General features: G+C 40.1%; 2 protein-coding genes across 2 annotated transcripts in view; one reads left to right on the top strand and one right to left on the bottom strand.

Moving 5' to 3' along the window:
* Positions 1 to 23,480, bottom strand: part of LOC117418051 (serine/threonine-protein phosphatase CPPED1-like) — a 31,217-nt gene extending 7,737 nt beyond the window's left edge. The window contains exons 1-3 of the mRNA XM_034030597.3: positions 23,248 to 23,480; positions 18,071 to 18,289; positions 6,398 to 6,820 (exon numbers count right to left, since the gene is read on the bottom strand). Coding sequence (XP_033886488.1) covers positions 6,398 to 6,820; positions 18,071 to 18,289; positions 23,248 to 23,311 — 706 coding nt within the window. The 5' untranslated portion in view covers positions 23,312 to 23,480. The remainder of the gene's footprint in view (positions 1 to 6,397; positions 6,821 to 18,070; positions 18,290 to 23,247) is intronic.
* The window catches only part of LOC117418373 (sorting nexin-29-like), a 175,630-nt gene extending 149,675 nt beyond the window's left edge, over positions 1 to 25,955 (top strand). Inside the window, exon 21 of the mRNA XM_059035572.1 lies at positions 24,016 to 25,955. Coding sequence (XP_058891555.1) covers positions 24,016 to 24,031 — 16 coding nt within the window. The 3' untranslated portion in view covers positions 24,032 to 25,955. The remainder of the gene's footprint in view (positions 1 to 24,015) is intronic.
* Positions 25,956 to 26,700: the final 745 nt, after the last annotated feature.

The raw sequence follows: 26,700 nt of genomic DNA, 5'->3' as shown, positions 1-26,700 counted from the left end.
GCTTGTCATCGTGACTGATGGATCAGTAAGTGTAAATAGCTAGCCAGCAATCACTAATGAAAGGGAGACATATTTCCATTCTAGATAAAAAAAATACAGTACAGCCCGCCAAGGATATATAACAAATTACAGATATCAATACCATGTAAAAGTGCAGGTCACCTCAACAGAATGTAAGAAAGCATGTGATAACTAAGAATGATCAAACACAGGCGTAGGCATAAGCACGATCAATCAGAGGGCAGAACTCTATGCTAAGGAACATCCATACCAAATGTTATTACAATTGGATATACAGTTCTCAAGATACAACTAAAAGAGTGACGCATGCATATAAGGATGCTTCCACTACATCCTTTCGCTTCAGAGCACATCTGCATTGCTTGATGTGCACTCCATTCCCTCTAGACTTCAGAAATACCTAACACAATAGTATTAATAAATAAAATAAAAACAAAAGAAGTCTCTAACCATTCTGGTTGAGTTTCTCTCAGAATACAGCAAGTCCTGAAATTGAATGATTTTATTTTCCATGCTGTTTGTGTATTCATGACTTCCCTAAAGGTTTCTCCTCACATGCTGGGATTTTCATTATTATTCACAAATTGAAATATAGGAGAGACAAAAAGTTGTATTTCCTGTGAGACCCAGAAAGGAAGTAAATTGCAGAAAAACAAAAGAATCAACAATGTCAAGAAATGCAGATGGTTTAAAAGAGAATACAGACTATCATCTCTGGAACACAATGGTTTGTATGTCCAGGACTACCTCAAAGTAACTTTCAACCACCTTATCAGCTCTCAGTTGGCACATGTTTGATTTCAATAGAATTGTATGCAGAAAGCCATTTCCTCAAATTGTGCTGCCATACTCTGTTCCCTTATAAAAGGTTAAAACAGTAAAATCATCACATTGTTATGAGCAGCTGTTGCATTCAGACAAATATGGAAAGATCATCCAGTATTCTGTATCTCAATAACAGTTTGAGTAAGGCTGATTTATGTTTGATTGGAAAATGCAATTGTTTATTATTGATTCCAAAGCAATAGGTCCAAAGCAGGTCCACACTAACTGCTCTTGCATAGGATCAGCCTTGTGAGACGGATTATCTGTTCAGTAGAAGGCTGTGGCAGTGGCTGCTACGTAACTTTCAACCCCTTTTAAAATGTATGAGGAGCTGTTCTGCCTGTCCCTGGTGGCTGAAGTTCAAGGAGATCAAATACAAAGTTCTTATACCCTCTTCACATCAGGAACCATTGACAGGGTCTTGGAAATGATTTTAAATCCAGTGGGGACTGAGCTCAGACAGAGTTGTTAGAATTTAGCAAGATCAGACTCCTCCCACTCCTCCAAATAGATACAACTAGACGGCTGGTGCAATCAAGAATTACTACTGTTTAAAATGCCTCTCCATTCAGGTTAAATACAGTGCCCCCCGCCCCTTACATCTATAACGCAGTTTGACTGCTGCAGCCCTGGCGCCCTGTAATTAGCAGAGCTGGCAAGAGACACTCTTACAGAAAGGCTGCAACTAATTTATTATGCATTAAGCTCACTGTATACAATAAAGCAGTGCAACATTCACCATTTGTCTGGAACAGTGCAGGAGTCATTTTTTGAAGTAATACTAGTAGTAGTCTAGTCTCATAAATAAAAAAAAATGGGCACCATACTGTATGAGAAAGAATGAGCAAATTCACTTTTCAGAATGTACAGAAATTAAAAGCAAACATTTAAAAACAGCCCTACAGAAATGTATACAGGATTTCAATGGTCTGAAAATCCACAGCTGACAGAAAGACTGAAATTTAAAAACAAAGAAAGCAACAAAAAAAACAACCACCCAAGAATTACTATTGATTACACTGTGCCATCGATTCTCTGTAACAGAACCCCTTACGAATTAAATTCGAAAGGGCATCCTGACAAACACTAAAAATACTGAAGGAAAATTAATGGCATTTCTGGCCCAGGAGAATAAAAAAATCTTCCACTGCTGATCAGAAGGTATTGCGATACGCTGTTCGTGAGTGCTATACAAACATGAAACACATGCATGTGCTATTCCCATTTACACTGCTCCCATATCTGACTGTATACCCTCCATGCACAGCCAGTGAACATGGACAAAACAAATGTGAAACACCTGTCGATCTAGTACTATGTGGCCTTCAAACCCAGAATCTTGGCTCTGCCTCCTTTGCAGAATTGGGTAACATTCAACAGTGACTTTATAAAAGAAAAACACTGGAAAACGCAGGTTCATTCTGAAGCAGGAACACTCTGCTTCCAGCGTTAATATTTAATAGGAGAAAATTGAGTTTTGCTGTAACCTGGCATTGCTGTGCATTAGCTCTGTATCAGCTCCGGGCTATGCAAGAGAGGCTCCAACTTGTTCTACAATCGTGACAGACAAACAGTAATGACAGACCTTTTTTTCAGCTAGTTCGTTGTTGCTTTTTTTCTAACAAATAGTCCTCGTGGAAAGAGTAAGCTGCTCTGTACTACAATATATTAGTTTTACTAAAATACGATCCCAGATGGATCACTTCTTCAATAGTTTACCCTCCTGTGCACTCGACTTCTTCAGACTCCCTAAAAGCAGTTCCAGCGGCTACACCACAAGCGATATCTCCTCTTGAAACCTTTTGGGCAGACTGTCAAGCAGACCTGTGGAAGGTTATGTCAAGTATCACATTGTAAAATTCGATGACAAATGTTTAAGTCTTTATAAATTAAGTAGCTCAAAATAAATTAAACATCTGCACTCCTGATTATCACAGGTGCGTAGGAGACCGCATATGAGAATGAAAAGTAGAACACTCCCGCACACTGTAGTTTACCAAATCTCACTTTTTTTATTCTTTAAAAGAAAACAGAAGCGATCATTTCGGTCATAAGATCTTCGTCACAGCAAAACAGAGTTATTTATTTCTAGTTTGAAACTGGTTTGTAAACCAGACCTCAAAACATGCATCCCAAGGTCCTAAAGATTATCCAAAACAGATACGCTGTTTTAAATACTTGTTGACTCCCAAAGGAATAATCACCTTGGCCCTGTGTCCACTCATATCCACTCTGGAGGCAGGTTATTGACTCATTTACTCAAATTACCTTTTATTGTTATCCTTCAATTAAACGTTTTGCTTTGTCAGTAGAAATGGCATGTAATGAGATAGATCTGAATTGCAGAATTTTAATGAAGGAAAAACCCTTATTTACAGACTTCATCATTTTCCTTGTTGTTTACTTGCTATTGTCAGGCCGAATCTTCAGTCTTGCCCAACGTTACAGAAACAGACAGGGTTTTTTGTCTTGTTTTGTTTTGTTTTTTTTAAACAGATGCTCTGAACACACTAAATTTGTCTAATTTATTAAACACTGAACAATACAAATGCCATCATTATATGTGTTCATTATGACCATTAATTAACTGGCCTAGGGATATCATTACTTACTCCCTGAGGTCCCACTTGCTAATTAGACTCAATGAGTTATTTCAAGAATTAGTATCTTTTTTTTTATATTGCTGTTATATAATAGACAATTATGTGTACAATATTACTGTATAAACTTTCTAATATCGGTATAGTAAGATTACCGAGCTGCCCTTTAAAAATAAAGGCAAGGTCACTTTTACATGTTGCCATATTGCTAGGTACTGTAGCACGTCTGTTTATAGCAATTAATTGACTAAGATGCCCTTGATGGTGCAGGCAGCTTCTATTACTTCAGAATCATTTTTGTATTATGTGATTTCAAAGATGCAGGGTTAAAGTCACAAACACATACAGTGTTAGCTCAGTGTTGGCAAACATAAAAGAAGATTAAAATCAATATTGCACAAGCAGCTGCTGCATCATAAATACTGTAATGAAGCACAGGGCATGTCACAGCTAAAGTGCTGCTGAATACTGGAAAACAAGCAAAGTCTTTCAGTAGTATTTCTGAAACTGCAGAGTTGTTAAATGCATGTACGACATCTTATACAATGCATTAAATATTCTACTTCTTGGAGTAGAACGGAAAACAACATTTGCTGCACTTCCAGTTTGAATCAACCCATATTATTCTGAATGAGGGCATTCCCAGAGGATTTAATACAGCATCTCTTTACAACTGCCACTAAAAGGAGGGGGAAAAAACAAAACAATAAATAAACACGTGTGCACACAAACACACATATCACTTTGGCCAAGTAAAAAAAAAAAAAATGTAATCCTTTTCTCACTTAAGAGCCTTCCAAGTCTGCCTCCTTGCTTGCTTTTCACCCTCTATACTGAGGTCTCAGGGAGAAAGCTTTTTACTCAGAGGCACAGGTGGTGAAGTTGATAATTTGAGGCCAGCATAATTGGTGTCACCTCCCATCTGTGTATCTGCCATACCTCGACAACTATGTATTTATGCTATTTTGACAATATTTTACTGCTGTAAAAAGGAAAGGATCCCCAGGAGAATACATTTATAAAAATTAGGCTCTTTGTTGTCATGGAAACCACACAATATGGGAAACCAGCACTTTTTTTGTGGTAGGGGGTAAAATCACTAATAAAGCATATTGGCATAAACTGAATTTTCTTCTTAAATTGATCCACAGTATGCCTGCCCCTCTCTCAAGGTTTTCTGAACAGAACCTTCGTCTCTACAGTGATTAAGATGGCCCAAAATGTATTGTTTTTAAGCTCTTTGTCTGCATTGTGGAAGGAGATTACAAAAACTATACAGAAGCCACACCGACTAATGCTAATGTTAGGAAACAGGCAGTGTTCTCTGTTTAAAGCACTGTACCTCGATGCTTGAAGCTGTTAAAAAAAAAAAGTAAATCCATTAGTTTTCAGCAACAATACAGAACCACACAAAAAGCACTTTGGACGAAACGCCAGCAGGGGAAAGGCTGTTACAAAATAACTTGTGCACGGACAGCACACATTTGTTTCTCTCTGTGAAAAACAGTGGGTAGATGATTCTCTGTCTATGTACAGTGGGTCATCAAGGTTAGCAGAAATTCTACATTTTGCAAGTATGGCTTGTTAGCAATAAACAGTTTTTGTGGCATGGCAAAGAGCCAGAGCACAGCAATAGCTATAAACATTGAAGATGATTAATCACCTGATATTATTCCAGAACCAGAGATGGAACAGGAAGGTTCAATTCAAAACAAAATGGAGTCAAATGCACTTGCTACAGTCTGTTGACCTTCAATGAGGGAATCATAAAGCACTTGGTCTCTCTCATGCAGAAACCAAGGCTGCAATATGGCAGCCATATAAGGTGGGGAGTCAATGGCAATGTTTTTTTTTATAAATTAATTTATATTGTAAAAACCCATAAATCTAAATGAATCATATAATCTGTTTTGTCAATATTTCAAAGAGTTTGGTCTCTATCAAACTAAAAAGCGACTGTCATATTAGGTTGCATATTAAGGTTGTTATCAAATGTCATTTGAAGTTTTTCCATAGCCCTGCAAATACAGAGGCTGTATCTCAAATGTTTTCTGGACCATTACCTTAGACTGCAGGATTTCTCTCTTTCTTGTCTTTTTCTTCTTATTCCAGTTTCTGGTACTGTATTCATTTAATGAAGGCTACTAATCCATGATATCGGTTTGAGAAAGCACTCACAAGGTTGTTGGTGTGCCAGTGTTCCCTGTTGTCACTTTTTAATGTGAATGGATGCTCATAAAGATAAAGCAGCTATTGTGCTGTCATGCTTTGTTACAACGATCGATGGTGCTTTGCTTGCAGATTTGATTTGAATAGCAATTAAATACAGCAGTTGTGAATCAAAGTGATAATTATGATGCGTCCCACAATAGACGATAAATTATACAATCTTGCTTGTTAACTTTTTCGCTTCCTTGATGTACCAATATCGAATATTGGTTCAATAGGAAAAAACAGCATATCCTAGGTTAACAATTTGAAGCTGTGCTCAATGGATAACCAACATTATCTCAGAAAGACACCCAATACTCTATTCTGGACACTATTTGAAAGCAAAGGCAACATTTCTGAGAAGAATAAAATTATTTCATGATATAAAGTTATAACTTTTAGTTGCAGGAAGGAGCAGTTAAATTCATATTTTGATCATTTTTAGACAGTTAATTAAAATATTCCTCGACTAATAACTTGCATCTGATTCTGCACTGTGGTTTTGGATAATAGGTCAGTTCAGGCTTCAGGTCCAATGTACTTTGATGTTAGCTTTGCACAAGACCGATATGTGACTGAGTGTGATCGTTAGTAGTGGAACCAAAACTCACAGCCAACCATAGCACTGGATACAAGAGTGCACTGGAATAAGGGGTGAAAGAGATCCTTCCATGCGTAACTGAACTAGAGCCTAACGATGGCCCTCTCTGTCCCACACCCCCTGGACTGAGAAGCCCTACCTGCTTTGTGGAATCGCTCGAGGAGCTGCAGGCGAAAGGTCTTCTCCAGATTGAAGTAGTCGTTGTCCTCCTCTGGGGAGCGCAAGAAGATGGGGATGTGCTGGAACACCACGGTGTGCCGACAGGCCCGGTGCTTGGTAGAGTCCAGCTGCTCAGAGAGCCAGGCTTCGTGGGCTGCCCTCTGATCAGGGCAGGCTGAGCCATCGAAGAACAGCTGGGAGTTCAGGACCAGGAAGAGAACGCCCCCCACCCAGAAACTAAAGTAGTCGTCTCCCCAGCTGCGGCGGTACTGTGCGATGGTCTCTGGCGTGGGCGTGTTGCCGATGTCGTGGTTCCCGCTGACAAACACCAGGGGGATTGCAGGGTCCACTCCCCTTAGGGCATCCTTCAGGTCTCTCTCCTGCTCATCCCTCCACTGCATGCCTGCAAAAACACATGAACATGACGGGAGAAACTGCAGTAATTCTTCCTGTCATCCTTGATAGAGTGAGTATCAAGTAATGCTTCCTGTCATGAACAAACATATTGCTGTGAAGCCTACAGTGAAAGTACTTGGTCAGTCCCAATTTTTGGTAAATTCAGCAAATAGTATCAGCAATTTAAACATTCTTAAAACATTTTAACAATCATCCATCCATCTGCAACCGCTTAATGCTATAGAGGGTCGCGGTGAGCCAGAGCCTAACCCAACAGACACAGGGCGTAAGGCGAGACTACACCCTGGACGGGACGCCAGTCCACATTTTAACAATCAACGGAATAGAAATGGAAGCTGTTCTTATTTAAAAAATTCTCCCTTGGCATCAGTTAACTTTTTTTTTTTCTTTTTTTCTTTTACCAAGAATAAAATATTAGCACAAGGAAGATGCCTATTAGCTTTTCAAAATAATAATAATAAAAAAAAGATTAAAACTGTTTCGTTCTACATCAGTGTCAGCTGTATGAAAAATATTAGATTAAATTGGCTAAAGATATTAAAAAATAAATAAATAAATAAATAAATGGGAGAAGCCGTCAAAATCAGCCATAAGTAGATTCTTAAAATAGCAGGTTGTTATCATCTGAAAACGAACAAAGAAATATATTAACCTTTTTATTGCAGACAGAAAATATTTAATTCATGTATTGTATGAAAAATGAGAACTGGTCCCTGTGAGAAAGATATGCAGGGTGTTTTATGTGAACCCCATCAAGGGGTAGGCATGCTGTTTCTGTCAGCCTTCTTCCTTACTTATGTACAACCTTGTCCTTTGGCATGCTGTGACTTCTGAACGAGTTAATTGAATGAAATTACTTTTTCTATGTGAGAAGAGGATTTGGTTCTAAAGAGAAAGGTTTTAGATGCGATAGCCCCAGAGAATGCAGCATTTCCATTGAGATGCTAACATTATCCAGTTAAAAAAATAATTCTGAATTGCATCCATTTGCCTACCAAAAAGTTAACTCAATCTAACAAAAAAAAAAAAAAAAAAAAATTTTAAAAACTTAATTTTAAACGTACAGGTTTGGCATCCTGGAACTGGACTCTGAGACTCAAGGTTTTAGCAAAAGTTAACAAAAATAAGGAATTGCAATACCCAGTCTTTGTTCTTTGCGCTGTAATATTTCGCTGCCCTGCAAGTAATGGCTAATGGACTAATTAGCTTGTTTTAAAACCAATTCGTCATGCACTGATGTGTTGTGTGAAAGCAAGCCGACATCATCAAAAGACATTAAATTCTGAGTGGAAAAAGCCGGCTTCCTGTGTTGAACAAACATCTCACCCTTTACGAATCATCAATCCACAATGTTAAAGCAGCTTCCGGCTATACATCGCTTCCACAGAGAGGGATGTGGAGCCTTCAATCACCAGACATGAAAGTGGAAGACATGAGTAATCGGAGGGCCCTAGCTTAAGGAGAATTGCATTTCACTTGGAATGTGTAATGTAGTGAAATAACATTTAACTAAAACATGTATGACCCTTCTATGCATTGCTTTCAAATGGCTGCACTGACCAGGTCAAATCATCCAGGGGATTACATGTCTCGGTGTAAGGCACACTGTGCCATTCATCTGAAAACAATTGAACCTATTCAGACAGATGTGTACAGCACCTCATGGTGATATACACTCCAGGTTAGATAGTGCTTGGGCCAGAACCATGTAGAGTACACATCACCACCCCAGCCCCTGCTTTGGCAGCAGCTGCATATATCTCATATTGATAAAGTCCTGCCCCATGCTGAGTCAATACATGTCTTATTATAAGTCGGCAATGTATTTGGCCTGTGCAAATGCACAGACAATTCCACATTTTCTAAATCCTGTAAGAGGCTACTTAAAGCTCTTAGCTTTTTTAGTCGTCTGAAGCCGGAGGTCACATACATGTAACATATGCTGTCAGACGTGTTACATTTCCCTGCAGGTGGTTTAGTTAGCCCTGGCACTTACATTAGAAAGCAATCTGATTACAAAAGAAATACTTAGCCACCCGGCAGCAATCAGCAGCCATAAGCCCTTAGCATCTCCGGAGCAATGAGTCTCCACTTGAAACCCCTGGCTCTCCTTTTCAAAATCAAATCATATTAAAACTCCTTTCATCCATCAAATTAACACATGCTGCCATGTGCTGTCGGCCCAATGCAGCACACTGGCTGTTTCTGGACAAATATTAACTCTGTGAACGTGAACAATGACATTCAGGTAAAGCTGTCTACAAGGTTGTTAGCCTAACACAGCAGATTCCACCAGTTAATAGCCAGAATCTGGTGGAATGGAGTGTTATAAAAATCTGTATACAGATTCTCAGATCAATCCAGCGTTCAGAAGTTTATAATCCTCACAGTTGTTAAAGAAACAAGCCTCCAAACAAGAAAACATTTCCTAAAAAGGATGAGATGTACAGTAAGGGCCCTATTAACAAAGTTGGAAATCAACATTTGTGAATGTTCTTTATTTTTAGTTTCATAAAAACTATTTGTGAAAAAAAAGGGACAATAACGTACCATGCAAACAGGGCCCTGTTTATCATTACATTTTTAAAAAGTCCCTAGTTTTGTAACATTTCCTGCCGCAGCACCTGAATAAGAACCGAAAGCAGGATTTGGGAGCAAGGAGCCATGACTCTCAAGAGCAGACAGTCACGGCTACCCTGCTGATAACCGTGACAATAAAGAGAACAGTGTAGTAACAATCTCAGGGATTGATAACAGGCAGCCGGAACAATGCTAACGCATCCCTGCAGCCACTGTCAGCGCAGGTAATTAAATGTATTAGCTCTTCTTGCCGCCCACTAATAGGAGCGTTATATCACACTCTCGGTATCTATTCCAGTTACTAATGAGATGTTTGTACGCACACACAAATAAATCAACATCGCTGAAGCTCCCCCTCCTGGGAGGTACAGCTTTGTGACTGCCATGCTTGTCTGCATCACCCCCAAACGCTGACAAATATCTTGTCAGAAATTACAACCCAGATCAACATATTAATGCCTCTGCTGTCTGTGCGCGAAGCCTGTAATTGATTTGATCCCATCTTTCATTGCACAGCTTATCTGCTGTGCAGTGTGCTGTCACTGGCAAATATGATTTGCAGATACAGTATAACAACACGGCAATATTTTAGTGACATACTTTGTGACCATAAAGCAGTTTTCTTTTATCTTCGGCTTATCAAACACTCCAAACCCCAGAACCATTTATAGGAACCTGAAGAGTACTAATATCCTATAATGTTGATTGTTTTGCCATAATATCGATGAATGGGTGGACAGGGTGTTAGGAAGTGAGCTTGAGAGAACTATTTCACTAACTGGTAACACAAAGCAGAGTGCTCCTACACTCACACACCAAAAGCGCTGGTGTACTTCATTAACACTTCCCATTCTTGCCCATTAGATGCCCTCAAAGAAAAACTACAATACTGTATATATTAAAACATACAGTTTGATGTTGGTATGGAGCCAACCCTGAAGCGTATTTATGCAAAGCAGGCAACCTGACCGGTACTCATTATGGTATACGTATGTAAACAGAGATTAAACGGTAAACCACATACTTAAAAGGTTTAAGATATTATTGTATTTTAATATAGATTTACAGCCTTCCAGCTTTAACCCAAGAGCACAGCTTTCCCAAAACATAAATTGTAAATGGAAAAACTACAAAGCAGTGTGTAACTCAATATGTTAACGTAACATCAGCAGGTTTCATTCGACTTTATGAAGCAAAATGTGTACATTTTATAACGTGACGCAAAAAAAAATTTGGCCATAGCTGTAGTCGTGAAGTTGTAGCCAGTTTTGTATCTTTTTTTTTTGTTTTTGCTGACTGAATTGAAGGAATAATACACACTACCCAGTTGCTACATCTGCTGGGGGGATAAGGTACTTCATAGTTTTCATTGCCTGCACTGAAGCAAAAGCAGCAGCAGCAGCATAATGCATTGAGTCTAATGGTATTGTCACAGCTGGCAATCAAATGCTACAAATAAAAAAAACAAAAAAAACAACCAAGTGCAATCAATAAATAACACTGTCTATGAAGATGCCTGTTCACTCCATCATATTATACTTAAATTAATAAACACATACATAAATGAAAGTGACTCATCTTCCTACATTTTTTTGATGATTTTCAAGTGCAAAACAACTCTTCACTGCCACCCACACACCACCCTTGTTAGTGAGCTCCACAAACACTACCTTGTACCAAGGACTGTCAAAGAGCCACCCTTAAAAATATTTTAAAAGCATATTGTGTCTAAAATCCATAATCGTACCTGTTTTGGACATCTATTAGCTGTAATATGTCTAAAATATGCAGTTGTAATAATACAATCTGGTACCACACTAGATTAAAGGAAGTTCTCAGTTTCCATGCCTTGCTTGCAGGACATCTGCTACACTTGCACTTCCTGGGTCATTTCACCTCAGCAGTGACTTCTGGATCAAACGATGTTACTGGATGAAAGCATGTCATTCAATAGTGTAAAACAGCTGGTTAGTTGAAAGAAAAGGAAAGAAATTGACGAATGGGTAAAATTGTTGTACATATTTAAAAATAAAAATGCATGTTTACTTGAAAATGTATATATATATATATTTTTTAAGTGAAAATGTATATATTTTTTTTCTATTCCTTTCAATTATGAGGTCGTCACCACAATGCCCTGTATAGTACATCACGCCCTACCCCTGTCTTTTTTCTGGAGCTCAGCATCCCATAAATATGACAAATCACACAAACGTTCACACACATGTGCTTTTGACCAGTGGTTCTTGTTTAATTGTGAAAGACAGAGAATTAAAAAGTTATGGAATTAGAATTTACCTTTTTTTAAATTATTTTTTATTCTCGACCGACCGCATTTGATCTCATTTGATAATATATATTGAAGTTTTAAATGCAAGTACATGTTTTTTGGCTGATTTTGTCTGGTTTAAATAACACAATTTGGTTACTTGTTGGCTGCTTACTTCCAAAATTTGGTGGGGCATTGCAAAAAAAATCTGCCCGCGCTGCTCCCAAGTATGTATACATTTCAAACTTAAAGAAGATTCATTACAAAGTTTTACACAGTGCTCACAGGCAAGCACATAGATAGCATCAGTTCTGGCATATAAAATATATTCCAAGCCTATCTGAATCCTGAATTTCATAGGCCTGATAGTTTTTTTTTTTATGTATATTACTTTGCATACTGGTAAAGTAATATTCCTATTTCATGCATTCAATTAGATACAAGACACAGAGCTGTTTTCTACAGTACAGTATGTCTTCTCGTTATGCTTTGAAGTGAATGCTTTTGAAACCAGAAAGGAGACATTGTCCGGGAATCTGGATTGAATCAAAATTTCTTTGAATAAACCCCACGTCACTGAATATGACATCCTTTATAGAAGCGGGCACTGTATCCATTCGCTGTATGAATGCCATTTAAATGAGTGTAATGAAATGAAATATAAATGCACTACCTGGAAAACATTTGAGAGTTCTGGCTGACAAGATATTTCATTTACTATCACTGTTTAATAACCTGGCAGTCAGGATACCCTGGCTATCAGATCTAATTTTGTCACAATATCAAAATGGGGATGTTGCTGAGTCTTTTTTTTAAAGAAACAGATTACTGATATCTTTAATCTTTTAATATCCAGTCTGCAATCTGAGCGTTAAGCAAAGGTCAAAGACCGCCTGTTCATGGAAATCAACCATTCCTGCTATTGACATTTTTTGCAGTCGCTGAGGTTTGACACCCATACTGTATTGAATGATCATTAGGTCACCATCAGAGCAGAATGGTGAGACCAATTCAGGCTGATTTGGCCTCGAACCGGTCCCATTACCAGTGGTCCCAGAAAACTCAGTTATTTCAAGAAGGAGTTACATTTTTATTTTAACCAGAAAACAGCACGCTATGGTAATTCTTCAGTTAGAGGCATGCAGATGGTAATGAAGGAAGCCAGAGGTTGCATTCAGCAGGCAATAGCCATTATACATCAAGCTGTTCCCTCTTAATTTCGGTTTTAGTGTTGGGAGAAAAATCTGTCCTGTTGTTTTTAAGCAGAATATTTTCAGCAAAAACTATTTCCCAAAAAGATGACACTATTTCTGCTTCCCCTTAGAACCAGCATACAGTACAAGGTATATACATAGACATTTTATTGGGACCACATCAACACGAAGTTTCAAGTTTCATGGGTGTCTTGGAGAAAGAAGAAGTAGACAGAGCATGAAGCAGCAGAGCATGATCATGTGTTACACAGAAAAATCCTCAATGCACGTATGACCTACATGCAGTATTAGACATGCTTTTACCACTTACAAGCAAGCCAGTGTTTTTTATCAAGTTAGCGATTAGAGTTTAACAGAGTAAGAATTGAACTTAAAATAAAAGTGCCAGATAAAGAAAAAATAATCTGTAAAGAAGTGGATTTGTGCTAACCAAAAGGGTCAAATTGAATTTCACTAAATGGAATGTACAGTTTTTTTGTTGTGACCTGTTCTAACAATATGTACTGAATCTCTAAGGTCTCAAAGTACACACAGGGTGATTTAAGGAAGCAGGCCACTTGCTGGATACCATCATGGCAACAAGGGCAGTAAAATCCCAAAGGGGCACCACCAGCACATCACATGAATGGGATGGAATAAAAGGAGCTGTGCCTTAAGCAGCTGGCAGTAACCATGCTGGCTTTGGGACAGATCAAGGTAGTACTACACAGGGTTATGTACAATAAAGGGGATTGAGGTGGACCAAGTACACATGACTACTCCTCTTATTCAGTTACAGATATTAGTTAACTAATGGGGTCCATTACACCAAAAGGAACTCTTATACCCTGTTCAGCTTGGCTTTGTTGCTTTTTTTAGAAGGCTGTCTGTCAAAAAGAATTATGGAAATGTAATCCAAGAGAAAATCCAAAGGCAAAAATCAATGGAATCACTCAATATAACACTCAATGGAATCAGTATATCTGCGTGTGTGTGTGTCTATATATATATGGGTTGCTTGCACTTTAAATCTCTTTTTTTTACGTTACTTGATATCAGTTTATCTTTTATTGTTCTTGACACGCCTTTCATGTCATTGATTTTGACTATTACTGTTTGTTTTATCTTGTAAAGGCAGTTGCTAACACTGATATTAATAGCAAATTCAGTTTTATGTCCTTTGTTGACGGCTTTATTTTTGCTGTTGAGAATTAGCTTGTAAGGTTCAAAGGGACTTGATAAAATCTGATGGATGTAAACATGTTACTGGCCGCCTACTGCTGGGTTTCCTTTTGCACATAAAAACACCATTTAACATTTAGACGCCTGTGTTACAAGAAGTACCAACTGACAAGGAAAGGAGGTAGAATAAATAAATGTATGAATGAATAGAGAGAGGCAGATACAAATCAGGTGCTTATAACAGTATAACAGAAACATAGTAAAATTAATATAGTTTATTGGAGTAGTTTATTAGATGTGTAATGAATGTGTGTTAAAGATGCCACATTTACAGATTTAAATAACCAACTGCAGTAAACTACATTTGTGGACCAGGCAACCTTGTTGTCAAAGTCTAACTGCTTGAACGTACTGTACCGGATGTCCAGCTCCTACACTGGATCTCGCACAGTTTTATCTTATTTACCAGTTTCAGAAGAAGACAACTCTTTTGTTTTCTATTTAAACTGTAGGAATACAATACCTATTTTTTTCAGCATTTTTATAGATATATTATTCAAACTATTATTACTGGTGGTTTCTCAGGTTTACTTCTCTCTAAAGATATTTCTTAGCTCAAAAACAATGAAAGAAAATGACTGGTGTTTATCTGAATTTTAAAATATTACTGCTATCACTCCCAATGACTGCTGTTTCTTTAAATAGTGGCTCCAAATTCATAGGAATTGCAACAGAATTTAACATCCAGTGAATTTCAGTAGGCCCCAGCAGTCATTGGGAGTGACAGTCCACCCTAGCAGACAGTATTAAAATGCTTGTGGACCCCATCGAATATATGTGAAGTCACAGGCAAGAGTACCATTGAGACAGGAAAGATACTTAGCATCCTGATTTGCAGTCCTATTAATACCTCCTTTTCCCCTCCTTTCCACCCCAAACAGATTTAATGAGATGTCACCGGTGATAACAATTTCTCATGTTTCCTATTACTGTACTGTCCACAGGCAGCATGCATTGATACTGCTGGAAGATTTTGTTTAATTCCTGTCTGTTACTCTAACTAAAATGGCTATTGATTGGCAGTGAGAAATCAATTTGGGTTGTTTCTGCAGGACTCTCTCTTTGCCATCGCAGAAGGGAGGAATTAGGCCCAGGTGGGCAGGAGTGTGTGAAAATGTAAAGCAAGACTTTTTTTTGCATCAAACAGAATGGATCTTTAAATCGCATAGATGCGTACGCAAGAACAAAAAGAAATACATACCCATTCCCACTTCACACAATTTCGTATTTCAAGAGGCTACTTACTGTATGTGGCCCAGTGGTTAGAGCAAAGGGATTGAGAAGCAGTGTGGCCTAATGGTTAGAGTTGATCAGCTAGGAAGCAGTGGGGCTGGGAGGCAGTGTGATCTTGTGTAATTGTGTAAACGGGAGTTCTAATTACCAAGAACACAGCACTGTATTTTTACTGTACCCTGTATATGTTTTCTTCCATACAGATCTATTTTGTTTGAGGGTGTATTTTTGACCTCACTCTAAAAGTAGATTTTGTAAGTGCTTTGTTGACTGTACTTGACCTAACTTTTTTTAAACCTTGTAATAGAACACCAGCAGTGGTGTTGAGGGGTTTGACACAGGTTTCCATGGCAATGCTGGGCCTAGTATCTGTCAGGCAGCCTGCTGCTCTCCAGCACCTGCTCAATACCATTGATGCATTAGCCTTTTATTTTCTTCAACAATACTGGCAGACAGGTTCAGATAATTAAGGACTGCAGGATGTCCAAATCGTTGCTCGTTTTCACAAATTGCTAATGAGCGATCATTGAGTTTTCCTGTAGGGACACACTCATCTGCTCAAACTCACCCCTTTGCAAGCAAAATGTTTCTGTAAAACGAAAGTCTCAAGGACGTTCAAGCACCTTTTCAATGTCTGACCAACGGTGTTAATGTGAAACATCCTGAATTGAAAACTGAATTATGCACTAAGTTGAACACCAATTCCAGGCGTTAGCTTCAGCGCAGTTGCAGACAAACTGCGGCAAATTGCGACCAGATAAGTAATGCATTATAGAATAATGCTTTGATACCTTTGACCCTTTCTTTCAACTCTTTCAAAATCTGTATGTGGTGTATGGGTCACTGCACAGTTTTTCTCTGATGCAACTACTGCTGTAAAATATAAAAAAGTGGACTAAGACTATTAAAACTAGTGCTTACGTCACCTTATGAAGTTGCACAACCAACTACTTATTCCTGGACGATGAAGTCGTTGACCTTAAGTACACAGTGCTGCAGTGAGGTTCACTGTGCTTTTTCAAATACAGTGCTCTCTCGCTAGAACGCGGGTCTCGGGACACAAACAATATGAGCGTTATAACCGAAGAGTGTTACAAACAGAGGAGGGGGTGGGGGGGCACCGCGGGACACATAACACACATCTGACTAAAATACTAAATAAAATAACTCCCTCTCTATAAGTGTAGTGAAGCAAAAACGTATCTCCGTGAATTAACCATGCATAAAGCACCATGTAAATCAACGCTGAAGTGTCTCGTCTCCCGGAGAAAGCTGCAGCTCCTCTCGCAGCAAAAAAGTAAATACATTAGGAAAGATAACCACGTAATAGGCCTAATATTTATTTAGTTGTAAAACAAATGCTGAATACGATGTCTGTTAAGTGCCAGTGCAGCTTTTCTTCAATTCAGATACTGTATCAAAAGGGAGAGACAGAAACAGAAGTTAGACTGAAAAGTTGTTTACAGTTTGAACAACACTGGTACTGTATTTACAGTAGCAATACTGCATGACTCACTAGTATAGGGTATTGGGGGACATGCTGTAGGAGCGTTATATCCGAGGTGCGTTATAATCGAGAGCCTTATAGCGAGGGAGCACTGTATTCAAAGATTTTGCAAATACAGTACATTAGCAATCTTTCAATTTCCATTACTGTTGAGAAAGCCAGCAGTTGAAACAGGTACAGTGATATGAATTTGTCTTAGGAACCCTGTAACCACTCAACTGTCAGTCATCTTACAGAGAGAAGGAAACTGTCACTCTTTTTCCTATGGTTTTTCACACTATTACTTAGATAAGCTATTAGCTAAACAGGCTGTCATATGCTGTACAGAGCAGGAATATTTCTAATTTACACTATTTATTGTAAGATGTGTAAGCGGTGAGTGCAGCACTCTCATCAGAGAGTGTGAATGGCCTGCATACCTCTTATAGGAACAGCGGGATCTGTTTAAAAATAACTGAGATTCCTGCCATCCTGCAGTGAAATGCAAATCCTGCGGTGCAGCTATAAAAAACAGGCGCTGTATAAAAGCTTAATTTCCAAGTCTAATGAATGTGTTGAAGACCTGCAAGAATAAAACGGCAGTAGTGTCAGAAATTAAAAGGAGCAGAGAAATAAATCAAAAGGAACGCTGCTGCTCGGGGCCCCACTGTGGTGCTCAGTCTGCAGCGCAACATCGGTGAGCGGTGACAGTGTACCTGAGCACTATAGTGCTGTCAGCCGTGGAGCCGGGCAAGCACAGTCAACACTCCGGGTGAGCCACACTAAACTATGCTTTACATCTGAGATGAGGGTTTAGGTGGTCTTAGCACTGTTCCAAGTCATTGAAAAAATCACAAATGCCACTAACTTGCAGGCAGTCATTCTTTCATGACCAAATACTAAAACAGCATGGACTACCATCAACACCCCTACTGATTCTCCCACTTGCATTGATGGCGGACTAAAAGTGCTCATAAATTCTCAGCACCTGTACTTGCTGCAGTCTATTTTTATACTCCAGTCTACAATTCCCTCATGCAATGCGAATCTGCATCAACATGTCTACTTTATTTCAAGCATATGCAATGGAACACTGATTTTCCAAATTGCCTGATTTACACAGTATGAACAAAATATGTCATGCCATGGGAGTTTGGATAACTACATATTGACCAATGGAGATCTGAACTTGGGACACTCCAAAGTAATGCGTATAAACTGGTAGAACCTTACCTGGCATGGCGTGGATGAGGTCCCCACAAAGCACCATGAACTTGGGTCTGGGGGTCAGCTTGTTGACAGCTTGCACGGCCTGCTGGGTGAGCGTGACCTCCTGTCCCCACTCGTCACCCCCGTTTTCGCAGTCTCCGACGGACCAGGCCTTCATTAAGCCCAGCTGGGGGTCTGCAGCCTGGATGAAATAGAAGGGTTCCTTCCACTCGCATTGCTCCTCTGGGACAGGGAAGAGAAATGAGATCACTGTCAGTCTGTTTCTGCCAGACTTCCCCAGTCAATTATTCATGAGCAGCAACTCTCTAAAATGTCCTCATTAAATGCACAGGGCTTCACATCTGAAAAATGGATGATCAGGGAAGGCTGCATTGAGGTGGGTACCCCTAGCTGAAAATAATAGTATGAACAGTATGTGGATGATGATGATGATGATGATGATTACTACATTTACAGTGAAGATATGCTTATAAAGGTAAGGTCAGGTAGACAAGGCAGGGCGTGAACTGAGACAGGAAACATGTGCTTCCATCAAACTTATTAAAAATGAAGACTGGAAAAAATCAAGCTCAAAGGCTATTTATCTAAGTTACTGACAACAGAGATTCAATTGCACATGAAGTTTCATGAAGTTTCTCAATCCTATTAAAGACATTCAAGCACTCTGCAACCTGTGCAATGAGACAGCTGGTCTCTGCTATGTGGTCACCCGTGCAGACTCCCCAGTCGGCTGCCTTTTTACATTTTTTTTTAGTGTGCCCAATTATTTTACACCTGATTTTCTCCCCAATTTGGAATGTCCAATTATGTCCACCGCAGCAATTCCCCACAACTCAGGAGATGAAGGTTCAGTGGGCGTCCTTCGATCCCACAACCAAGCCAGCTTTCTCTTTTACACAGAGGAACTTGAGAGCGGATGTCAGTGAGCTACTGGCCAGCAGGGTTTGCTGTGGCACGATGAGGAGACAGTCCCTGCCAGTTTTGCTTCTGTAACCCACGGGAGCACCACAGCCAATGCGATGCTCCCTTCGGCATGCCATCTCCAAGCAGTGTCGTGGCTGCCCATGGTAGCCCTGCGTCACATTCTATTGACAATTATTTTGTCCACCCCCTGATCTATCCATCTACAAAGAGATATAATTTCCTTAAAAAGTATTTGAAAACATCCACTGTGTTTGAAAAGTGTTTGAAGCTATAGCCCACTCAGGTCTACGTCTTATCAGTTAGAAGCTTTCGTCACTGTAAGAATATATTTGCATTATACATACAGAACTATCACGCATCAGAGTCTACTAGCAGATGAAGCATTGGTTTTTAAAGCAAGGCTGACAAAGTGTATCCCCAGGATATAGGGCATCCCCCTTGCATGCACATAAAGACTGTTTCATTTTCTCTTTAAATTATTTCACTTTAAAAGACAGTCTCTTGTGATGTTCAGCACACACAGAAAGCTGTTTATTGACTTGAAATAACGTTCCCTGAAGAGCATTAATGTTAGCAGAGCAGGAGAGCAGGAGAAATCAATCCACGATTACTAAACACTTCAGGAGTAATTATGTACATTATTTGTGTAAAGGTGAGCAAACCATACATTTACCATCAAATACACATCAGTGAAAACCCCTAAAGAGAATGTTCCCTTTCAATTCGAAGACGACCACCAATGACATTATGTATGGGATATGCCTGCCCATTGGGTAGGTAATTGCTCAGCTCTCTATACCAGAGCTGCCGATAGGCCCCTTCCTGGGATGACGCACTCAGTCCCGCCCACTGAGGGATTAAAACCGTCATCTTTCTCTTTTTCCTTCTCAAGATGGTAAGACCTCTGTGTTGAGCGGAGCGTGTTGATAGAAAAGAGCTTCTCGAGTCGAACCGAGTCGATTTGTATTTCTTTTACATTTGTGCTGAAAGCTGGCTCGCCGCTTTCCCGGAATCAACCACAATGAAAAAGACAGAGCCTTTCACCTTTCTGTCTTTCAGCGGCCTCCTCACTTGCGTGGTAGGCCGCTCTTTGTTATCTGTCTGTCGTGTGTGAGTGACTGCCTGTGCAGTCACCCTCGCGAGTGGTTGTCTATTTCCTTCTTGAGAGTGCACAGTTCCTCCACGGGGCTAGGCCTTGCCACATCCCCGCTGTCGAGTGACTCCTCCAGCCATGCTCTCCTCCACGGTGCTAGACCTTGCCGCATCCCCGCTGTCGAGTAGACCTCGCCAGCTACGTAGGCCCACCCACCTCGGTGAGTCTGGCCATGTAAACAAACAGTATGCTCTCCCCTATCTATTTCAACCGCGGTTTTTGCTGTCCACTTCCGACTCGCTTCGGCCCTTGTGTCTCCCTGGTGTATGCTACACGCTGACCAGGTGTGTGACCGCGTGGTTAGGGTAGGCACAGTTGCATAGCTGCCCCCCGGTGCTTTGGTACCGCGGCGCACGCATAGCCCTTGGTACTTCGGTATCTCGGTGCACAAGGTGCTCATGCCACACGGCACACGGTGCCCAGCTCTACAGCGTCAGTGCACAGACACAGTGCCGCACGGTACACGGTGCACAGTGCTCTTGGTACTCTGTGCACACCGCTACAGCGCTAGTGCACGAATGCACAGTGCCAGTGCTTGGTATAAACAGCGCTCAGTGCACCCTCCACGCCCAGTGCTTATTGCACTCGGTGCGCGCGTTACTAAGTAAGGACGCTCGATAATGCCCGGTGTTTAATACACTTTGTGTGCACAGTGCTACGCTAGGGTTTCCGGTGCACTTTGTGCCCGGTACCTTCGGTGCTCACAGCTCCAGGGAGCTAGTCCCAGCAGTACGCGCGGTGCGTGTCACTCAGGGCACACAGAGCCAATTGCGCACAGCACTACAGTGCTTGCTGCGCTTGGGATGGGATACGGACTGTAGGACAGCCCTTCACAAAGCAGCATTGGATTGCGGACACAGTCTCGACTGCATATAATGGTGCTGGCATGGTGTCGGCAGCTCTGGTATAGAGAGCTCAGCAATTACCTACCCAATGGGCAGGCATATCCCAGACATAATGTCGTTGGTGGTCGTCTTCTCTTTCAGGGAACCAGGGTTACGTGAGTAACCTAACGTTCCACAGTGTTACACTTGTGTTCTTAGGCCTTGTCCACACTATGCCTTTAAACCTGCTTAAAAGTGCTAGATACGTTTAGCGTCCACACTACGCAAGGTTTAATACCGTACTCGAGAACCGGACTCGAGACCACCTCAGGGGGTAGTTTCGAGTCCGGTTCTAAATTAGGTATCAGATAGTGTGGTTTGTCAGAAGTGTGGACGCTGTAATACTGAACTACATTTTTGTGTATCCACCAATATCACAAAATGCTTTGTGATATGTCAGGCGCCTGAAGGACTTGCTATCAGTGTACACGCCACACTAGGTATTCATTTTTATGCTTAAAAAGTAGGATCGGGGATGAACAATTAATTTAATTTGTCAGCTCTTTGAATTAAGATTGAAGGCAAGATATGTGATTAACCGTTTTTTTCTGAGTTTCATTATGAAACAGAATCAGCTCAGTTTGTTTAAAGGGACTTCACCTGATTAAAAATAAAACCAGAAAACATCAAGCAGTGCCTATAAAGGTTCCTGTCAGGACAACTGAGGAAGTCAGCACCTCCGGTCACTTTTTTTTTAAAGTAACAAAAACGCTTATTCACTGCCAAACATGAACTACTTTAGATGTGTAATGGCTGCAGTATAGGATACGATACTGACCTTAGGTTTAGGGTTTTGGTGTTGGGAGAGGATCATTCATTGTTTTATTAACAATAATATGATAACCAAATCAGAGTTCAGTGTCCTGACAGGAACATTTGGTGGTACCGTTGTAAGGACAGCAAACATCAAGCCCTACTTGTATGTGTGTGTGTTACTTTTTCCAAAATACTTGGTTTAGTTATTTTTTGGCAATATGGACCTCTGTTAATATGGGACATAATACATTATTTTTAAATAAAATTCATGGTGGGATACTATCGTATAATTTCCACTGTTCATTGCGCTGCTTGGAACTGTAACTGAACTATTCTAATAGTGTGTGGACGCATTAAGCCCGACTAAACATGAAACGGTACTTCAGTGTGGACTCTTTGAGCTGGATTAATTAGAACGGTTTTGAGTACGGTTCTTGAGGTCGGTTATGTAGTTTGGGCAGATCCGATAGCTGCAATCATGTGACCAGGCTTTACATCTTATTAAATCAGAATGTTAATCATGTATTCCAACTACAGTGGTCACCCTAAAATTAGGTTAGAAACAAACGGGTTGTCAGCTGAAATATATCATCGTGTGAATTAGCAATAGATTCCCTACTTAATTAAGACTAATTTCATAAATTAATGATACACCATTATTCACACTAAACCCCAGGACTAGCATTAATTCATCAGAAACAGGCACTTTAAAGTGTCACCAATTACTAAATTAGCCTGAAGTCTGAAATGCAACGAGGAACAACACTGGGATCCAGAACTGTATTAATAGAAGTTGAAACAACATTGAACATACGTGTATAAACACTGCAAGGGCCGTCAATTTAGAAATACTGCACCGTAAAGCTAACAGGCAATCCGGAAACCGCTGACAGCTAGAGCCTTATACTTTCCAATGTACAGCACATTCAGGGACTCACTACAGACCCCCTGGAGTTCGTAGGACGGAAACAGCGTAGAAGAACTTCACAGAAAAAAGCCAACTTAGACCATTTGCAGTGCAGTAAAAAGCGTTTCACAGCACTACTTGTTAATAGTAGTGTTATTTAATACAATTCTTAAGTTTTATCATGCTTAGTAAACTATAGCACCTGAATTGTATGTAGCAACTACCGTATACAGTTTAAAATTATTACACGTTACGCTAGCGCTATATATAAGCAGTAATGCAAATGTACCACATGCGTTACATTGCAACTTGGCTCTTGAAGGTTAAAAAAACGTACAGGTTTTTCAATAAACAACTTTTACATAAATATTTAGTATATTTGTATATTGTTTGCATGGAGGGAACTGCATTGTTTTAACTAAATAAATCAAACAACTTGATCCGTCTTGTGCTTGTTGTTTGTGTTCTGTTGTCATGATATGGGGTGGATCAAGCAGTCAAATTGCAAGGAAATGAAAATATATTTTAAAAAGAATAAATGACCATCTGTCTCTACCTTCTGTATACCCGCTGAACGTCCTGTTTTTCGCTTTTAGAAATATCTCCTGGTCTGCAGCCATGCCGGTAGTATTATTATTATTTAATAATTGCAATGTTACAGTTCTTGCACATCGTTTGACACAGTTTCTGCTTCCTCTTTCTGTATCGATGAACTCGGCTGTGGATTGTTTCTGCCTCGGGATTGTACCTCGTTCTGTGAATGGAGATTGCTTACTTATTGCATGGAAAGGTAGAGCAGGCCATTATAAATTCGGACAGATAATGCGCCACGACCTTTTACCCGTATTACAACTCAGATTATTCTGTTTTATTTGTATGTATTAACTTATGTTTAATTGTTTGAGTACGGGATAAATTACTGTAACCATGCCGTGTGATGTAGTACATTTCAAAGAAAATCTATTTATTTCATAGTTTTGTTTTATTCGCAGTTTTAACGCTGTTATTATGCCGTAGTTCAGTTGTGCAGTTTTCCCTATAGTGTTGTATTTTAGAGTGAGGTGTAAACTTGAGCTAAAATGGACCATATGAGATGATATCCAATTGACATAATATACACAGTCGATAATTAACTTTCCCCTTGATCTCCAGCATAATGCCTGGTGTGTCATTTTTGAGACAGAATATTGCGTTTCACTTGTGCAGATAAAGTAATAGACCTGAACATTACTATTTTTTTCTTTTCTTTTTTTATTATAAATGAAAGGCATTTCACTTTGGGTTTCCACAGTTCAACAACTATCTTTCTATTGTGACTTTACAGGTCTTCTTTGACCTGAAAAAAAGAAACAAGGACCAGGGATCACAAATGGAGATTAGATAAAGGGACATTCAGAACAGAGGAACAGAAAATAGGAGGCACTTTTTTACAGGGTCTGGAACCAACTCTCCAGTAATGTCGTTGAAGCTGACACCCTGGGATCCTTCAAGAAGCTGCTTGATGAGATTTTGGGATCAATAAGCTACTAACAACCAAACGAGCAAGATGGGCTGAATGGCCTCCCCTTGTTTGTAAACTTTCTTATGTTCTTATGTTCTTATGTACTCCTAAACATAGATTTCAGTACTTGATATAATTCAACTTTGTATTACAGAGCAGATAGTTTTTTTTCATTAATATACTTAAGTCACAGACAGAAGGGCCTTCCTCATGCCATTCAAATCATATGACATTGTAACATTTCACAGTCACATTGTTACATGATTTGAGGAAGGCTGATCAGACCTGGCACTTAGGGTTCTCCAGATTGTACATGTTTCTGCTGTGCCTTCAAAGAGGCCTGCATCACCCCCATCCTAAAAAAAACCCTCCCTTGATCCCTCATCCCTCTACAACTACCTACCGTCCTGTCTCCCTTCTCCCGTTACTCTCTAAAACCCTTGAGCGAGCGGCACGCCAGCTCTCTGCTTTCCTGTCAACATGTTCTCTGCTGGACCCCCTCCAATCTGGCTTTCGCCCGGCACACTCCATTGAAACTGCTGTTCTCTCTGTCACTAACTCTCTACTCCCTGCCCGTGCTGCTTCCCCCCCTTCGCTGATCTCTCTATCTCTTTTCCTCTTGATTCCACCACCCTCTCTCCCTCCTCATCCACCAAGAACCTCGGTGTCACCCTCGACCCCTCCCCCTCCTACTCTCAGCACATCTCTATTCTCAGCTTTTCTGCTCCCTCCTATCTCCAGACTATTATTTCTCCCTACACCCCCTCTGGCCTCCTCCGCTGCTCCACCACCAGCAGATTAGCTTCACCCCCCCTACGCTCCCCTGCTTCCAGAGCCCACTCCTTCTCCACTCTTACCCCTCAGTGGTGGAACAACCTACCCATGGATATCAGGACTGCTCAGTCCCTCACCACCTTCCGCTGCCTCCTCAAGACACACCTGTTCAGCATCTGTAAACCTCACAACTCTCGACTATACTGGACTATATGGCACCGAATTGTACCAGTACTTGCATCAGCTTGTACTTGCACTGAACTGCTCCATACCGTACTCTACTATAACTATTTCCTGTATCTTATACTTGATTTTACTCTTAAGTATCCATATTCATGATTTTATTTTTATCCATCTATCATACTTACTACGTGCTCTTAATGGACTTTACTCGTAAAAGCAAATATTTTTGTTTAACTGCTCTTTGAAGACCCCAGAGATGTACCCTACTTAGCTCAATCCAGACGGTTGTCATGCTGATGCGCTGGGGAGGCCGCACTGTGGTTGATCCCCGGAGCCAGCATCGCAGCCGTTGTGTGTGCTGATGCGCCAGGGAGGCAAAATAAGCTGATCCCTGGAGCCAGCATTACACTTCAGCCATTAACACCAGACAGAAGGATATCTACATCATCATATGGAAGGAAATGTAAATGGATGGAGACACATATGGATCACATTAGTTTACTGTAAAGCTACGTCTTAGTTGGTGCTTATCTTGGCGAGAGCCGAGTTCAAATCAGCATGAAGTTTTAACATCTACTCTCGTGTAATGGAAATCAGTCGAACTTGCTCTTAAATGTAATTATTTACTATCTTCCTTATTTTGCTCTTACTTGAAATTGATCTTATTTTCTACTGATTTTACTGTACTTTATAACTGCTCTTATCTGTAATGGGATATTCTGTAATGTGATATTTTGTAATGTGATACTTTGTACTGTGATGTTTTGTAACAACTGTAAGTCGCCCTGGATAAGGGTGTCTGCTAATAAATAAATAAATAATAATAATAATAAATAATATTGTGATTTGTTTTCACTATACTTTGTGTTGCAGTACATACAGCTGTAAACTTAGAGCATGCCTTCCTCTCTCTCTGGTCATGCTGAGACACAAGACTATGTGTTTAGCAAGACTAGATTACGTCTGGTTTGTACCCCTGCAGGTTTAGCAGAGCATTTACACTAAGCAGTTATAGTACTTCCCCACTCCGGAGAGTTTCATGCTGACTCATTAGTGCTGTTCCGTGTCACTGCCCCCAGTTCAGTTCTATAGGTTGATGGTTCACTGTGTCCTGAAGCACCCAATTGTCTTCCCTTTGCTGCCTACTGTTGCTCTCCCTTCATAACCTCCTTGCGGTGTTCTCTTTCTCTCGCTAGCTCTCCAAGTAATTTCTTCACCTTTATTTTCTGAAGCCTTCATTTTTCCTCTTTCTCCTCTCTCCTATTCTGTGTATATTAAAAGACTGCCAGAACAGATGTTCATGCACAGTGTGCCTTTCTTTCATGTGGAGGAAACTTTCAGTATCTACTAGGTCAAAAGCCTTGAGCAGATCAGCAAAAGACTGCTTCCAGCAGTTCTATGAAATGACTCCCCCTTGAATTATAAGTGCCTATTATTGCTTATTTGAACAGGAGTTCAACAAATGTACAATTTATTTTTTCAACTACTTTTCTCATGTTTGTAACAAAGTAACAGGTGTGATAGTGTGAAGACAGAACACACAGCTTTCGC

The sequence above is a fragment of the Acipenser ruthenus genome, chromosome 13, assembly GCF_902713425.1.
Source record: "Acipenser ruthenus chromosome 13, fAciRut3.2 maternal haplotype, whole genome shotgun sequence".
NCBI classification, from domain to species: domain Eukaryota; kingdom Metazoa; phylum Chordata; class Actinopteri; order Acipenseriformes; family Acipenseridae; genus Acipenser; species Acipenser ruthenus.
Note: the sequence above shows the minus strand (reverse complement) of the source record. Positions and strands in the feature narration are given on the sequence as shown.